The sequence below is a fragment of the Nicotiana sylvestris genome, chromosome 2 (assembly GCF_000393655.2).
Source record: "Nicotiana sylvestris chromosome 2, ASM39365v2, whole genome shotgun sequence".
NCBI lineage: Eukaryota > Viridiplantae > Streptophyta > Magnoliopsida > Solanales > Solanaceae > Nicotiana > Nicotiana sylvestris.
Genome location: NC_091058.1, coordinates 67,851,437 through 67,863,385, shown reverse-complemented (window position 1 = coordinate 67,863,385; position 11,949 = coordinate 67,851,437). Strand labels below are relative to the sequence as shown.

The window sequence follows — 11,949 nt, the reverse complement described above, 5'->3', positions numbered from 1 at the left end:
GACCTGGAGGGCATGTGATGTACCGCCAAAGTTTATCCCTTTCCTTTCAATTGAAAACTCATGCAAATCAAATAAAATGCAGAAGAAAATGAAAATAATAATAATAATAATAATAATAATAATAATAATAATAATAATAATAATAATAATAAAGAATTAGCGAAGTTGCAAGTTCCAGGTAATGGACATGAAAGAGTGGGAGACCAACCCAAAAACCTGTTCAAACTTCAAACCTCTACAGCACTAATATTATTACTATCTCATCTCAATTTCTTCACTCATTGATCAATTATTTTATTTATATCTACAAAAAAGTAAGACAACCCCAACGTGCCTCAAACCTTCTCCTCATTAGATTCTTTCTTCTCCTGTTTTCTTGTCCAATCTCCAAATCTACTTCCCCTACACTACTCACCATCTCCTGCTGATGAAATGGGATTGTTGACAGCAAAATTACTCACCATTTTCATTTTTCTCAGCTGTCTTCAACTCAAGATTCAAGCCCAGAAACTGAAAACGTTCAACAAAGAATATCCATCTTTTGATGAAACTTTCTTTAACATATTTGAGGTTGAAAAACCTGCAACAATCAGTAACGGTGCTCTTCAGGTGACTCCTGACTCTGCATCTGATGATTTTGAACTCAATAATAACTCAGGAAGAATCCTCTTGAAACAGCCATTTAAGCTATGGGATGGTGATATTACAAACAATAAAAGCAGGGTTGCATCTTTCAACTCTTCTTTTCTTGTAAATATTTATAGGCCAAAGAATGAAACAGCTGCTGAAGGTTTAGCATTCTTGATTTCTCCAGATTTGGAGAAGCCACTCAATAGCCAAGGGCAGTATTTGGGTTTGACAAATGCTACTACTGATGGAAATTCCACCAATAAAGTTATTGCTGTTGAGCTTGATACTTTCAAGCAAAACTTTGACCCTGATGATAACCATATTGGTATTGATATTCACAGTGTTAGATCTGTAAAGTATGAATCTTTATCATCTCATGGGATTGAGCTTGCTCCTATTGGTGCAAGATTCTATAATGTTTGGGTACAATATGATGGAATCAAGAAAATTCTTGATGTGTATATTGCAGAACAAGCTGAAAAAAATGGCTCTACACCACCTAGGCCAAACAACCCCATCTTAACATATAATCTTGATTTAAAAAACCATGTGAATCAAGAATCATATTTTGGATTTGCTGCATCAACTGGGAGTAATTACCAACTCAACTGTGTGCTGAGGTGGAACTTAACAGTTGAGTATTTTCCAGATAAAAAGCATCCTTGGTTGAAGGTTGTTTTAGGGGTTGGGGTTCCAGTAGTGGTGTTATTGCTACTTGGGGCAGCATATTTAGGGTATATTTATCACAGGAGAAGAGTTGATAGGTCACAGTCAAATATATTGGGTGCACTAAAGAGTTTGCCTGGAACCCCACAAGAGTATAAGTTCAAGGCTTTGAAAAAAGCTACTAACAATTTTGATGAAAAGAATAAGCTTGGGCAAGGGGGATATGGAGTGGTTTACAGAGGTTTTTTAGCTGCTGAGGATAAAGATATTGCAGTCAAGTGGTTTTCAAGGGAAAGTATCAAAGGTCAAGATGATTTCTTGGCTGAACTTACTATCATTAATCGTCTCAGGCATAAACATCTTGTCAAATTGCTTGGTAAGTCTTTTTATTTTTATTTGAATGTAGATATTGGAATGTTTCATATCATGAATTTCATCTGTTTGAAAGAGTAAAGAGTTATGTTATGCATATTTTTAGTGTGATCTTGGTAGTAGGTTCAGCATGACAACATATTAGGTTCAAAAGCAGTTAGGAAAATGGTAGTACTAATAATTGTCCATCGTATAAGATAGTACAAGAGAAGGAGCTTTTGATGGCAACAGCAAAGATTGTGTTCGCACACAGCTTTTAGCTAAACCTTTGAGTCACATCTCCCAGTATTTCCGTTGAAGTGATATAAATTTTGTCACCTTTCTTGGAAAAAAAAAGTAGTCCGGTGCACTAAACTCCCATTATGGGTGAGATCCGTGGAAGGCCGGACCACAAGGGTTTATTGTTCGTAACCTTACCCTGCATTTTTACAAGAGGTTGTTTCCACGGCTCGAATCCATGACCTCCTGGTTACATGACAACAGCTTTACTAATTACGCCAAAACTCCCCTTTACCTTTCTTTAAAAAACAATCACTGATATAAATGTTGTTCACAGGGTCGGAGTTGTATGAAGGGGTTTAATTGAATCCTCTTTGCCAGAGAAGTAAAGTGTGCAAATATGATAAAATTGATCCTTTTTGTATAAAGAAAGTTTACAGTGTAGCGGCAAGGTGGTTCAAAAATGTTTTTAGGATTCTTTCTCCGCCCCTACCATAATTACGTAATAGAGACCGGGACAAAGGAAAGGGGCCTTGTTTTATTGACATTTAGCATTTAGCAATCAGATACAGAATTCTTGTATGCTCTTGATTCTCAATGAAAGAGAGAATTCATTAACAAGGACTCTACTGAGAGAATGGTTCCAAAAACCTTGTAAAAGTTATTGAGATAATTTAAAAGCCAAAGATTGGTGGGGTATCAACTTTAATACTATGTAATGGTAATAGACTGATTAACCGCGTGGCAAGAATCCAGTGGGCACATGCCTTATCTTTTTATGCTTTTCCTTTTCCAGTAACTTTCCACTCAGATATCTGTGAGCTTTCTTTCTATTCGACTAAGTTGTGAAATTTTGATATAGGACTTGTCTTTCTACTCTGACATTTAGCATGCTAGGAATTTACTAAGTTGGATTATCTTCTGAGAAGTAGATTTGCCTGTTTGAAGAATCAAAGCCTTCTTGAACCCTTGTAATTTAACTTGGTCCTCCTTTTGTCTTTAACCTCTTTCCTTTATTGGAATTCTCGAGTCATCCCAACGATTTGTCAAAGCTTCTCCTTGAGGCTCCGGTTATTAGCGTAACCGAAATTTAGTAGCCCGATTAATTGGACTCATGCTGCATTGGATTCACTAAAGTGAGAAACGCTTTCTATCAAGAGTTTTCCATAAGGATGGCTTGAAGCCTAGACTTCCGGTTAAAGATGGAAAAGATGGAGGAATAATATTCTATCTCTTAATAGTTGATTTCAGCAATATGATAAGTGATAGTTTATGCCATATAACATCATGGAAGTAGGAAAAACTAATGGAATGACTTAAATGTTTTGACCAAAACCAACTTGCTGCTATGTCCCCTCTAATTTAAAACATTGAATCTCCTCATTTGATTTTCTTGAAAGAGAACAAAAAGAAGATGATTATCTTTCGCTGACCATGGAATATGCCCGTAAGCAGCCATTCGTCAAACCATTTTTGTATGTCATATATGTCAATATTTTGAGGAAGCTTCCTTCTTTGTCCTAACATACCTTTCAATGCATTGTCAATGATTGAGACAAGTTTTTGAATGTTAAATAAAGTGATGATAATTATATCCACTGAAAAGGACATCAACTTCGTATTTTAGTACACAATTATCTTCAAACACCTATTCTTTTGTGTCATCTATTCTAGTCATCTGACCCTACAAAGAGATAAAGTTCGTGACTTTCTTTTATAAACTACAGAATAAAGTTGACCATCTGGAATTTTGTTCTCTCTATTTGATGAACTTATACATCTTTGTTACTGAATCAAGTTTTGGCACATCATGAAAAGTGTGACAACCTTTAATAGCATACCATATACAACCATTTAATTGCATGTTATGGTAACAGGATGGTGCCACAAGAATGGAAAGCTACTGCTTGTATATGAATACATGCCTAATGGCAGCCTAGATATGCACCTTTTTTCGGGGCCAGATAAGCAGCCGCTGAGCTGGCATGTCCGCTACAAGATTATGCAAGGTGTTGCCTCATCATTGCACTATCTGCACAATGAGTACGAGCAGAGGGTGGTCCATCGCGATCTAAAGGCAAGTAACATAATGCTCGACTCCCAGTTCAATGCACGCCTTGGGGATTTTGGCCTTGCACGAGCCCTTGACAACGAAAGGACCTCGTATGCTGAGGCCGAGGGAGTGCTTGGCACAATGGGATACATAGCACCAGAATGTTTCCACACCGGGAAAGCCACATCACAATCTGATGTTTACGCATTTGGGGCCGTGTTGTTGGAAGTTGTATGTGGCCAAAGACCTGGAACCAAGGTTAATGGCTTTCAATTCTTTGTTGATTGGGTATGGTACTTGCATCGTGAAGGCCGTATCTTAGAAGCTGTTGATCAAAGGCTTGGAGATGACTATGTTGCTGAAGAAGCGAAGAAACTTCTGCTGTTAGGTTTGGCTTGCTCACATCCAATAGCAAGTGAGAGACCTAAAACACAGACAATAGTTCAGATTATATCAGGGTCAGCACCAGCACCAGATGTTCCACCATTTAAGCCAGCATTTGTATGGCCATCTATGATGCCAATGGACATAGATTCTAGTGTTATGGACACAACATCTATTACAACTTCTCACTTCAATTCAGGATGGAGTCTTGACTATCAAAGCAGGGAGACCCCAACATATGCAGACCACCCAAACTCATTGGTGTAGTTACTTTGGTAAAGCAACTTTTACCAAATGGAGAATTGATTTTTTTGGTCGTCTATTTTTTCTTTAATTTATTGTAATTATGTTTTCTGGGGAGGAGGTAAAAATGTGTCTTTCAGTTTTTTACTTTTTTGTTTTGATTTTTTTTTCAATTTGTTAATGGGGAAGGATGTGAAGATCAGACCAGCCCATGTACATCATTTAACTCAGTAGTATTACAGTATGTCCTATTTACTGCTGCTCTTTAGTTGATATATTGATAATATTGGGATTGATTTAAAACGAGCAACTAACATTTGAAACCAATTGCAAGGTCCAGTATTTCAAGCGCTAAACTAGTTTACATAATACTACTGACTAATATAAGTGCTTGAAGGCCAGGGAGCTACTTCTACAAATTCACCATATTTCTTCATGATCTCAAGATGATGGACAATTTTAATATTTTATCATCCTATAGTATAGTAAGGAATACAGTGAGTCTGTTTGTACTGAACCCCAGAAATATAGTCCTTGTATCACACGGTTTTAACTCTGACAGTGTGAAATAACACAGACCTCACCATCTAAAACCACAGTTCAATACCAAACTAATTGAGTTCTCGAGTTCAGTCGTATGAATCCTATAGATCCATCTCATTCTATAGAGCTCAACAAGGGGAGAAATGCAGATTTGAGATTTGTTTTTCCAGTTACGTACCTTTAGGTTTCTTTTACAAAACAAAGGAATTAACATGTTTTTATCTACAATCGTTCTTCTCCGCCAACTGGAAGAATATTGTCATGGTTCAAAATCCTGAAGAATCCAGATTGTTCACATGCCTTAATCAACTTTGATAATGCCTTGGAAAGTCCTGTGAATCAATCACTGGCACTGAACTTTTTGTCTCCATTTTTGTTTTGGCCCTTTACAGTTAGTAGGGTACTTGGTGTGTGTGATGCTTCTTAAACTAAGGGGTACTTGGACATAAGGTTTTCTTGAAGGGGGGAAACATCCCATGTGAAGTGGATCTCATGGCGAAAAAAAGTCATTATATCATTCTTTGGCCATCTTTTAGACTAAAATTATGTAAAAGAAAATCATGTTGCTACTATTGTTGAACCAAATTGGAATAAACAAAGAGAAAATGAAATGGTGTTGTAGTTGTTGGGCCGGAAACACCTTCTTTACCTGCACAGGGGTAAGGTCTGCGCACATACTATCCTCCCTGGACTCCACTTGTGGGAATATATACTGGGTATGTTGTTGTTGTTGTTATAAAATGAAATGGTGGGAAATTATCTTCATCGTCTCCAGCTCAAATTTATACATGAAAGCATCTGCTTTAATTGCTTCATGTGACTACAACAATTTCATGTCTTGATACGTACAACTTAAAGATTTGGTTGTGTGTACCATAACTGTCTGTGTAGGTAGAATTTTGGTTAGAAATTTTAGGAAGATATCACGTTACTTCTCTGAGGACTTATATCATATGACAACAACAAATTCGTATCAAATCGTCCTCCCACTTTGACTCCCTTTAACACGTGTAATTCACAATTGTGATGGCCAAATCTCTAGCATAATTTGGGTTCTGTAGGTCAAAACACTTCAAAAATAAATTGCACTACTACATACAACTTAAAGAATTCCAAGATTTTACATTGTAAAGATAAGACTTGTTCGATTCTTTTGAAAAGCATTAGATAGCAGTAGAGCACAATATAAAGATGGATCATAGATGCTTAGTTGATATGCATAAATTAGCCAAGGGATACTATGCCATTATATAGGCTATTCTAGTATTAGTTCGCTGACCATTGTAGATGGTATCCCACAAAGGTTTATTTTTTCTTTCCTACTTTCATACTCATTAGTCTAAATCAATATAAAGGAGGCGATGAGATGCTCGCCAAAGTTTTACAAGTTAGTGCGCATAAGATCAAGAGCTTCACCCGCCTGCAACTTCGTTGACAACCGGAGCTTTCTATAATCCTGGAAAGTGAAAGGAACATAGACACGGGGGTGTTCAGCATCCACCAGCTCTGGTGGTGGTTCCACTGCTATTTCTCTTGGTCCCAAGAGGAATGAAGCAATAGACCACCGCGTTTTTGCTTCCTTGCATATCACTCTATGCTTAACAGTGTAAAATCTTCCATTGCTCCATACCTTCACATAGCAAAAGGCAAGTATGCATAAGATTGTTGGAACAAGTCAAATCTTGACAATGAATTAGGTAGAGTAGCAGCCTACTTACCGTGCCTATATCTCCAAGATTCACAAGGAGGGTATTTGGCCAGGGATCAACTGCAACAAATTCACCAGATTTCTTCATAACCTCAAGACCACCAACATTTTCATCATCCTGTAGAATAGTAAGGAACCCCGAGTCTGTGTGTATCTGAACCCCAGAGGAACCTACAGCTTCTGGAGTGAAGTGGTACTTGTTAATCCTAAACTGACTAGGCCAATCTTCGAACGAAACATTTTCCAGTCCCAACCCTTCACTCATTTTTCGCATGATATCCATCATTAGTCCATGTATTGCTGCAGCATACTTCTTGATTGTCTCTCTGTTTACAGTACGAATTATACAAAATCACAACGACGGATAAAAAGTCTGAAGATTTTGGATTTTGGTTCATTCAATTATAAATTTAGTAACACCTTGCTGAAAAGGTTCTTAAATTTGTGTTCCACTCCTAAGGTATGTGCCCTTTTAATTGTTACTATAAAATTCCTAAGGTATGTGCCCTTTTAATTGTTACTACAAAATTAAGGTCTAGCAAACTTATGCTCTAGGAATTGTTTAATTTTGGCATAATAATAGAGGGGAGATCAATTCAAAAATAGTGAACTGCTCTATCTACATAAACTATATCTTGTTCCAGGAAGGATTAGCTTTTTTTATTAGCTTCACTGATCATCCAAATTCCCCAACTATTAAACTCAAATAAATATTTAGTACCAAAGTCAGTAGTAATATGTGTAAATAACTTCCAGATCCCACTAGCAAGTTGCTAATGGAGCTAATTATTTGATAATTATTGCTAATCACCTTCTTACTTCAACGGTGAGCCTTGAAGCTAGCATTAAAGTTGTCTCTATGTGACCTATAGGTGACAGGTTCGAGCCATGGAAGCAGCCACTGATGCTTGCATTAGGATTGGTTGTTTACCCCATACCCTTTGAGGGTGGCCTTTCCCCGAACTTGGGTAAATGCAGGATGCCTTGTGCACCGAGGCTAGTGCCAAAGAACTCAACTTTCAAAATCAAGAAACTGAAAAAGTCAATAGTCAAAGGAGGAAGCAAACCTCTGCTGTGGGGTTGCATCTAACTGAGAACAGAAAGCATCAACATCTTCAGGAGAAGACATATCGTAGAGACCCAAAGCCTCATAAAGTGGATTCTTTTCACTAGGGGCCATGTACCCAGATCCAGCTATAACATCCTTATTATGTTTCTTGATTTCAATTGGAAGATCGAACAATGTCCTCACTACTTCCTTCATCTCTGCCATGAGTGAAACTGGAAGTATATTGTCATGGTTCAAAATCCTGAAGCATCCCCATTCTTCACAGACTTTAATCAACTTTGATGATTGCCTTGGAAAGTCCTGTAAATCAATTACTGGCACTGAATATTCAGTCTCCATTTTGCTGATTTTATTTTATCGTGTGGACGGCGGGCGTAACTGTTTTATAGTAATGAACAAGTAAAGACGTGAGGAATTGGGATGCGTTGAATTTTTGAGGAAACACATGTTCGGCCTCTCCGCACGACGGTCGCCACTTTTTTGGACATATTGTAATGGAAACACTTTTAAAACATACGTCACATATGAAATGGATCTCACGGTTATATATCTAAGACGAATCAGTATTTGAAATTAATGGGTTCGGATATGGAATTTTTAACTCCTGTAGCAAAGGTTAACACCTTATTTATTTTGAATAAATACCATTTAAAAAAATTATATTCTATAAATACCTTTTAATGTTTATAGCAAAATATCTAATTTTGGTTACCTTTTACCCCTAAGCCATTAAATATGCTATTCAGTTACACTACTTTCTTTCTCTCTCTACTTTGATACATGTTATTGTCACACCTCCTTTTTACCTACACCCCGGAAAGGGTGTATAAGGGAGTTTTTTCCAACTTAAAGTGGCAATCGAAACAGGATCATTTTTTATTAAAAGATTCAGAGTCGTCACTTGGGATAATTTATGGTGTCCCAAGTCACCGGTTCAAATCCCGAATCGAGGAAAGATTGACTCTGTATTACAGCCCGCGAACCAGAAATTCGGGTAAGGAATTCTGTTAACCCGAGAAAAGGTGTTAGGCATTCCCGGATTCCGTGATTCTAGCACGGTCGTTCAACTGTTATAAATGGTCCATTATCTGATTTTAATACATGTTTAAACCTATGTGCATTTTAACTTTATAACCGCTTTATTTATTTTAAGGAAAAATTGCAACGTCATTTAAAATACTGTCTTGAACCACGTCACATAAATGCACCCGCAGCTCTCGACATATTTTATCTAACATTGTTGAGATTTGGATTTGGGCCACATAAATGCGCACCCGAGTTTAGGAAGGTAAATTATTAAAATAACGTGCCTAAAGTAACTACGCATTTGCAACTTTGCGAGGGCCATGGAAAATTCGCTAAATGTCACGCCTCGAATTCTAAGGATTAAAATATCAATTAAGCGAGAGGCCATGCATTTCAAGATTTTGTTTGGTGTGGCGCACCTCAAATTATTTTAAGAAAAAAAAGAAAAGAAAAGGTTATATTTCTTAAAGGCAAACTAAAAGTGCTTTTGTTTTAAACTAATTTAAAAACTAATTATCACAATCACGTCACGGGAGTCGTACCCATAGGTGTAATAATTTTAATTGCGTGCCTAAAAGAAAGCTACGGGGTTCATGAATTCTTTTTCTAAAGCTAATTCGAAAATATTGTGAGGTTATGAGTTGTGGAAGTCAATTGTATCTAACTCATCCTCACAAATCACAGGAAGAGCTATCACTGAAATAATTTTACCATAAAATAACAGTGCGCCTACTTCATGAAAGTTAACAAAACAGTTCACAGTAATTTAAACACACATTGATAATAAATGTCGAAGTTCCACAATGTATAAAGCTAATTGGAATTTAAAATAAAACATCCTATAAGGAAACCTGAAAGGTTATCTTGAAAAACCCACCCTAGCAAAATCTATTTCACCGCCAATTGAAATTATCTAATAAAAAAAAGCTTCCTCGATACTGCATAAGGATCCAGAAGTGCATTACCCAGGTAAACTTTTGACTGAAGGCCAAGTTTTATTGAAATGGCATGAAATTGCTTCTTTTTTTTTTTTTTTTTTTTGAATTAAGGACTTTAAGAACAACAGATGGGAGTTACATTGCCTAAAGTGAACTCATTGGGTCTAATATCAAACTCAACCATTCTTGAGGAGTTTGTTATTGCTTCCTTGTGCTAATTCAGTCTAGAAAATATGGCTAACCAAAGCTGTAGCAGATACTACGTCACATTTAGACAATTCATCGAACATGAAATATGCACTTTTGCATATAATTAAAAAAAACTAGGGAATCCAATTACTACTAAAACTTGAATTTTCTTATTACATTGAACAAATACTAAAAGCTTGAAAAGTAAAAAAAAGATGGGAGGGAGAGCACTAAAGGAAATACTTCAACGTACACTTTTAAAGTGTTGTCCAAAAAGTCGAGTAACCATTAACAAGAAAAACAACAAAATTCTTTCTCCTTCTCAATAACATTCAAGAAATCATTGCAAAACTACAATTTCTTACCCACGTATGCTTTATCGACGACAAATTAAGCATAAATTGATTTAGAAACAGAAAGGAGTATAATGTTCTCTTTTAATGTAATTTTCGACCAAGAAGCTCCGATAAAGCAATTAATAATGCTATCTGCCATTTGTTACTCCATGGTCAATGTAAAGCAGCAAATCCGAGATCAACTATGCTCATATGATGAATAAAGCTTTAGGGAAGCAAATTATCATTACAGTACACAGAACCCAAACAACAATAAAAGATGAAAGAAAATAGTCATGACTTTGTATTAAACCAAATCTGGAAAAATACAGAAGTAAGAGAATATACTTACTTGGACTAAGATTGACCTATTTGAAAGAAAAATCAGCTAGATCAAACCCAAACCCAGATCTGAAACTCTGGATAGTAGACTGGCAGATCCGAACAAAGAGTAACAACAAGTGTTCAATCACAACTTCTTCTTCTTCTTATTTTTTCGAAAATTTTCTGATTTGAGATCCTTTTTGAACTTCAAAAATTCGTTTTTTTTTTTTTGCTTTTCTATGCTTTTCTTTTGGAAAATGAAACTCGAACGAGGAAACAAACTCAGACCATTTTTCATTTTCGAACAAAGGGTGTCGAATCAGAGAAAAGAAAATCTCAGAAGAAGGAAAAACTTCATAACCTTAGAAATTTTACTACTAAACTTTTCTGAAGATCTATTCCCGATTTTTTTTCTCATTTTTCTTCTCCCAGACCTCTAAAAGATCCTCTATTATATAGCATTCAAGAATTCTCGAACCTTCTGCCCTCCTCTCCAAGAAATCTCCAAATATTCCCTCCGAATCCGAAAATAAACCACGAAAAATCTCACATAGAACAAAACCCGGACAAATGGAAGGCGTGGATGTGATTTCTCGCATCCAACCGCTCCCATTTAACCGAGATTCGTCCCAAGACATCAAAAGCGCGTGAGAAAGGGATGAAGCCGAAAATATTCTGTCAGAGACGGTTGTAAGCACGTGATTTTTGTCCAATATGAGAATTACTCCCAAAAATTCAATAATAAAATAATTTTCCTTGGTGTGCAATTTTGTGATATTTTGTGATATTTAGAATAATTATTTGTATTTGTCTGTGCATGTTTATTTGCTAAATTAATAAAAAATACAAAAAATGTCGCATTTTGTACGTAGGATTTAATTCTACAATTTGTTAGTAATTAAGTTTGTTTACAAAAAAATAAAAATTTACAAAAATAGGCATCGTTTGCATTTTTAGCATTTAATGTCCAAATATACAATTTTATGCTTAATTATTACTTAATTGTGCGTTAATTATTATTGGGAGTTAATTTGCGCTTTTATAACTTAATTTAGTTCTTAATAATAATTTAAGTATTTTTATAATTTAGTTTTAGAGAAATAAAAAGAAGAAAAGAGAGCGAAAATATAAAGAAAGTCGGAATTGGGCCTCTTCTTCGATTTCAAGCCACAGGCCCAAAAAATGGCCCAATCTTCCCAAACGACCCAGTCCATTTCAAACCGGGTCAACCCGGTCCATAACCCAACACC

At 36.1% G+C, this 11,949-nt stretch overlaps 2 protein-coding genes across 5 annotated transcripts; one reads left to right on the top strand and one right to left on the bottom strand.

Annotated features, from left to right (window-relative positions):
• Positions 1–200: 200 nt before the first annotated feature.
• Positions 201–4,822, top strand: LOC104220408 (probable L-type lectin-domain containing receptor kinase S.5). The gene is made up of 2 exons (XM_009771274.2): positions 201–1,672; positions 3,765–4,822. The coding sequence occupies exons 1-2, from the start codon at positions 433–435 to the stop codon at positions 4,589–4,591; spliced, it is 2,067 nt and encodes a 688-aa protein (XP_009769576.1). The 5' UTR covers positions 201–432; the 3' UTR covers positions 4,592–4,822.
• Positions 4,823–6,206: 1,384 nt separating this feature from the next.
• On the bottom strand, positions 6,207–11,277 carry LOC104220407 (2-oxoglutarate-dependent dioxygenase DAO-like). Of its 4 annotated transcripts, none has more exons than XM_009771271.2 (4): positions 10,728–11,277; positions 7,886–8,265; positions 6,829–7,144; positions 6,207–6,740 (listed from the first exon to the last, which is right to left on the bottom strand). In XM_009771271.2, the coding sequence occupies exons 2-4, from the start codon at positions 8,224–8,226 to the stop codon at positions 6,492–6,494; spliced, it is 906 nt and encodes a 301-aa protein (XP_009769573.1). In that variant the 5' UTR covers positions 8,227–8,265; positions 10,728–11,277; the 3' UTR covers positions 6,207–6,491. The 4 variants fall into 4 exon arrangements, with proteins under 4 accessions (XP_009769573.1, XP_009769575.1, XP_009769574.1 ...); XM_009771273.2 differs by having other exon boundaries at positions 7,886–8,201; positions 10,728–11,273; XM_009771272.2 differs by having other exon boundaries at positions 7,886–8,187; positions 10,728–11,273.
• Positions 11,278–11,949: the final 672 nt, after the last annotated feature.

What these genes read in the sequence shown, in the direction of transcription:
- LOC104220407 (XM_009771270.2), bottom strand. Translation starts at nt 8,226, where the DNA reads ATGGAGACTGAATATTCAGTGCCAGTAATTGATTTACAGGACTTTCCA. An exon ending in GATGCAACCCCACAGCAGAG is followed by an intron (nt 7,145 to 7,885) that starts GTTTGCTTCCTC and finishes TACTGTAAACAG; the next exon opens with AGAGACAATCAAGAAGTATG. An exon ending in ATCTTGGAGATATAGGCACG is followed by an intron (nt 6,741 to 6,828) that starts GTAAGTAGGCTG and finishes TGCTATGTGAAG; the next exon opens with GTATGGAGCAATGGAAGATT.
- LOC104220408 (XM_009771274.2), top strand. Translation starts at nt 433, where the DNA reads ATGGGATTGTTGACAGCAAAATTACTCACCATTTTCATTTTTCTCAGC. An exon ending in ACATCTTGTCAAATTGCTTG is followed by an intron (nt 1,673 to 3,764) that starts GTAAGTCTTTTT and finishes TTATGGTAACAG; the next exon opens with GATGGTGCCACAAGAATGGA.